The 4,984-nt window shown below is 46.2% G+C and overlaps 1 protein-coding gene across 1 annotated transcript in view; it reads right to left on the minus strand.

The window, feature by feature from the left end:
- The window catches only part of LOC109301609 (ATP synthase subunit beta, mitochondrial-like), a 32,902-nt gene that overhangs the window by 16,785 nt on the left and 11,133 nt on the right, over positions 1-4,984 (minus strand). The window contains 1 exon segment of the mRNA XM_019522843.1: positions 3,003-3,203. Coding sequence (XP_019378388.1) covers positions 3,003-3,203 — 201 coding nt within the window.

A 4,984-nucleotide genomic window follows, 5' to 3' on the forward strand; every position in this document is an offset into this window, starting at 1 on the left:
TCCTCCAGGGGTGCACGTAGTGATGTAGTGGCAGGAACTGCCCCCTCTCCCATACCACCTGGACGAGTCACTCACGGCTCTGTCCCCATGCTCCACCCAAGCTAGACAGTGCCTGCTCCTGCCCCACTCCCTCCCTCACCGCAGGGGCCTCAATCTGCCCCACTCCCACCCTAGACTTACCAGCCAGCTGCTGCTCTCCAAGCTGCATATCAGCAATCGGATCAGTAGCAGCCAATATGGCTCATTAATAACTGGCCATCAGTACTGACCAAAAAATCTTTATCAGTCCACCCCCAGTTTAAAGTGTATAGCATGTACACAAAGTTATTCAGGGCCACATAGGAAGGTAATTTATAGTTCATATAAAATATAAAACTTTATAAACCTATGTACAAGAGGGGCAGAAGGATGAGAAAGTTCCTTGCCTGTGCAGGTGACTTCAATCTGCAAAATCCACTGCTTCTTACCAAATATCAACTTGGATTTTAAGGTTTAGAAATGAAGTTTGATTTATGGTTATCTAGTTAAGATTGGAAGTGCAAACTAGAAACAAACCAGGCTGTCATCACCCTGAGTTTGCAGAAAACATAAAATATTGACCTTAAAAAAAAAAAAAAAAAAAAGCTTTACAGTTTTGCTTCTGTGGTAGAATGAGGACTTTTTGCTTAAGAAAAGAGCTTCATAAAAATCACAACTGCTGAATTTTTCATCTGAACCAACGGCAACAACCTCTGGCCAGTAAACACAGCAGCATTTGGCAACATGAGACCCTGGCTATGCAAGTTCTCACAGTGCACCCCCACCCCACCCCAGAAGCAATGCCAATTGTAGGTAATCCTAGTGCTCACTCACCTCTGACCCAAGATGGGTCATTCCAGTCTAGAGCTGGAAAAAGTTACCTACCACTGATCTAAACAATGTAATGATGCTCTAGCATGCAATGGGTAGATCCACATGGATTTTGGTACGATAGGAAAATAAGAACTATCCCAGTCCCAGTTGGGATCTTGGACCCAATCCAGAGGTCCTTGCATGTGGCAGAGGTGGTATGAAGTTGGGCCCCCAAACCTAAGCAAATGAAGTCAGCTCAGCCTACATAAAGTAAATCACAACCCTTCAGTACAAGTGTACCCATAAAAGTAGTTTAAGTCTCAAATTTTCTAAAGAAGTCTTAAGCAAGTACTCCATATTATGTCTGTATTAATACTTCCCCCACCCCAATAAAACTAAATCCACCTATGCACAGCCTCTCAAAACCCTACATGAAGTCAAAAGCAAAGAATATTCTTCAGTAGAAAACAAACCAGCATCCACCTAAAGTAGTGAAAATTCCAATAAGACATTGCCTGACACACCTGGATACTGCTATGCCATAGCATCTTTGTCCTATTCCTTATAATTTACAAAGGATAATGATATACAAAGGGAAGGTCATTTGAATGTCACCTAAAAGAGGCACTATAAAACCTAAACTAGTGACATGAATGTCTGTTAAAAGAATAGACCCAGGAGGTACCTAAACTCCAGATCCTGATCATTCAGCTCAACTGCTAGGAGAGGATACTAATTTAGTTTAAAGGGCATCATGGTTAACCAGAAGTGTTGGTACATCACCAAATTTTGTAAGTTAACAATAAAAATAGGAAAGCATATAGTAGCTTTTTGGTCCAATAGGTCTGCAACTCTTCAACCTACAATGAGGAGCATTCTCTGATGAGCAGTCTAGGAGGCTTTAGCACAAAGGAAATTAAGGAAAAGCCAAAATGTTGCAGGTGGAAAAATAGACAGTCATTATGGGGGGAGCTAGGCCTCCCCTGCCTAAAGCGTACCCAATCAGCAATGGCAGAAGGAAGCTCATAAAGTAGCACTTAAGGGTATTCAGAACAGCTTACAAGTTGCTATGGAACTAGAGTGAAAGAGATAAGCCAGACACTTCATACTTATCCTAGTAGAAGACTATATGAAACTTTGACAGGGTCCAGAGGAGGGTCACTCGCATGGTTATAGGCCTGCAGGGAAGGCCCTATGAGGAAAACCTGAGGGACATGGACCTTTTCAGCCTCCACAAGAAAAAGCTTAGGGGGATCTTGTGGCAGTATACGAATTCACAAGGGGGGGCAGCAGGGAATAGGAGATGTGATTTACCCTTGGCATAACCAGAAACAACATCCACAAGCTAATAGAGAACAGACTTAAGTTGGACATCAGAAAGAACTTCTTCACGGTTAGGGTTGCCAGAATCTGGAACAGGCTTCCAAGGGAGGTGGTGCTCTCCCCTACGTTGGGGGTCTTCAAGAAGAGACTGGCTGGGGGTCACAAAACTCCAGCATGTTTTCCTGCCACTGGCAGGGTGTCAGACTCCAAGATCCATTGAGGTCCCTTCCAACCATAGCATCTATAACAGGGGCAGGCAAAAAGATAGATCTGGCCAGTGGCCGGACTCCATTTCCCAGCAGCTCCTACCTATATTGTTGAAGCCAGTCTCCACGGAGACCACAGTAGCAGTGGGGCCATGATAGTGGGGGTCCAGGGTTTCCATGGAGACAGGCCCCAGCAGCACTGGCAGGGCACATGGCTGGGCAGGGAGCTACTCCAGGGATGGGGATGGGATCTTGCGGCACAATCTCTGTACCCCTGCCTGGGACACGTGGACAACACATTGCAGTTCTGCCCCAGCACCAGACCACACTGTCCCTGCTGCAAGATCCTGGCCCCAGAGCAGCTGCTCGCCCAGCCATGCACCCTTCCAGCCCTGTGCTGGCCCCTTACTGTCAGCCTGGCCAGTGCAGTCACAGCCCTGCCACTGCTGGCATCTCTATGAAAATCAGCCACAGCAACGCAGGCAGGGGCTGCTGGGAAATTGATTCCACTGTGGGCTTAATTTGGCTCACAGGCCAAACTTTGCCCACCCTTGATCTATAAGAACTAGTAGTAACTATAAACTACTACAGTTTGCTTTTAGGAACCCAAAACAAACAGATTTTCCAACAAGTCACACTTACCAAGGTGCTGAGCAACTTCCAACACCAGTCTAGTTTCCCGATCCCACACCTCCAAGGCATTGAGAATTGGAGGAAGGCCTCTGTCAAACTGAACATCAACAACAGCACCTATAACTGCTACAATACGCCCTCTGACATCACCAGGCTTAGGAGACTCTGAAGTCTTGGCAGCATAGTTTCTCCCTAATAGGGAAATATAGCCTCATTATAAGAATCAAACAATTAGTGTTAAAAAATCATAACCCTCACTTGAAGACTGTGCAACTCAAAGTTATGACTTTTTACATGGACTTCATATTAACTCTGGATTACCCAGACCTTTAACTGTAAAGCATTTAAAGAACTAGCAGTTAAAAAGGAAAAACATGGTTATACAATGTGTAACATTTTTCTGATGCAACATTCGTAAGTCACCTGCTGCCACATGGCACCCTTCTACTAGAAGTAAAGGCTGTTTACTATTAATTTGAATCCGTTCTCTCTGGATATCACTACTTATGACATGGACCATCTGTCACCATTTAGCCTTGTAAATTAGAACCATGCATGCTATAAAACAACTTATTTGATCAGTTTATAAGCTAAATACTTCAGTTCTTAGTACAGCCAATAGTTCCATCTCAGCTGGTAGAAGTTAATTCTATCAGATATCCAGAAGGCCTGGGATTTTTTTTTAAAGGACTTAACAGATTTACAATCCCTTCAGATGACATACTTTTAAAGGATTTCCTTTAGTATCCATGTAAGAGCACAGTTTCAGGTGCAACAGCACAAGACATTTTTAGTTTTTATTAGATACCTTGGGGATGCTACAAGTCAAAGGACAAACTGGATAGTTTCTTAAAAGAAAAGAGAAAAAAAAAGACCCTGCAAACACACAGGACTGGACCACTGAGGTCACCCTTTCAAGGCCTAGCTTCTTAGAGTTACAATAGCCAAATCTTAGGATTCACTCCATTACAGTATATGGATCGAACACATCCATGTGTTTTATAGAATTGCTTTGTAGGGTTCCAAGGATACCTTTCTGCCAGTACTACTGAAGCATTAAGAGTTTCTTTTTAAGGAGACAGCTCTAAAGGACATCCAGCTAAACTGGAAGTTAGCACAGAAGGGACCTATGCCAATAGTTAGAAGTCAGGGGTATGCAAAAGCCATTTGCGCTACAAAAAAAGAAAAAAAAAGCGTTCAACTGATGTGGATAGGTTAATACATTTTGTTAACTAGACAGTGTTAGTTATCAAGATAGGGTCACCTGAAGTTATGCAGGTACCACCATACTTACTCCCTTTGTCCCTAAGCTCAACGATTGACAGTAGTATTCTAGGAAGCTTCAAAACACTCCATGAAAAGCACCACGTTCAATAGAGAATGAGATGGTGCTACTCAGAGCATTCAAGGTTATGAAGTGTGCCATTTTACTGGTGCTAGGAAAACAGCAGGCAACACCCAAACCACCAACAGCTGCCCCATTTACAACAGCTGGCACACACCACCTGCTGGTCTCCCTCATGTTCAGAGAGGCACCTGCAGCCTCAGGCCTACATGAAGGCACGAGGTGTCCCTGTCGCTCCATAGGCGCCCGCACACCAGCCAGGCAGAGCGACAGCAAAGCCTTTTCTTCCCAAGTGTAGCAGCGAGCACCTTGCAGCCTGCCAGGGCAGAGGAGCTCAGCCTTGCCGAGCTCTGGCTCCTGCCAGGAGCCCCCCAGCGCTTGCCTCGAGGCGAGCTTCCCCCATGCCGAAGGCTGCTACTGCAGGCCTGACCCTGCCGCTCACCTCCACGCAACACGGCCGCCTGGCACCGGCCCAGCACCCCACGGCCCAGCATACTGCCTGCGCCCGCCAGCCCACTTGCCTCGCGCCTTTTCAGGCGGGCAGCGTGGCTGGAGCGGGAGCTAAGCGTGCGCAGCAGGGAGGGCGCTCGGCGGCGCTTCCCGTTCCCGGCATGCTCCGCGCCGCGCCCGTGCCCCGCGTGCCGGT

This window comes from Gavialis gangeticus, unplaced genomic scaffold (genome assembly GCF_001723915.1).
Source record: "Gavialis gangeticus isolate Ggan-Ray unplaced genomic scaffold, GavGan_comp1, whole genome shotgun sequence".
Taxonomy (NCBI): Eukaryota; Metazoa; Chordata; order Crocodylia; family Gavialidae; genus Gavialis; species Gavialis gangeticus.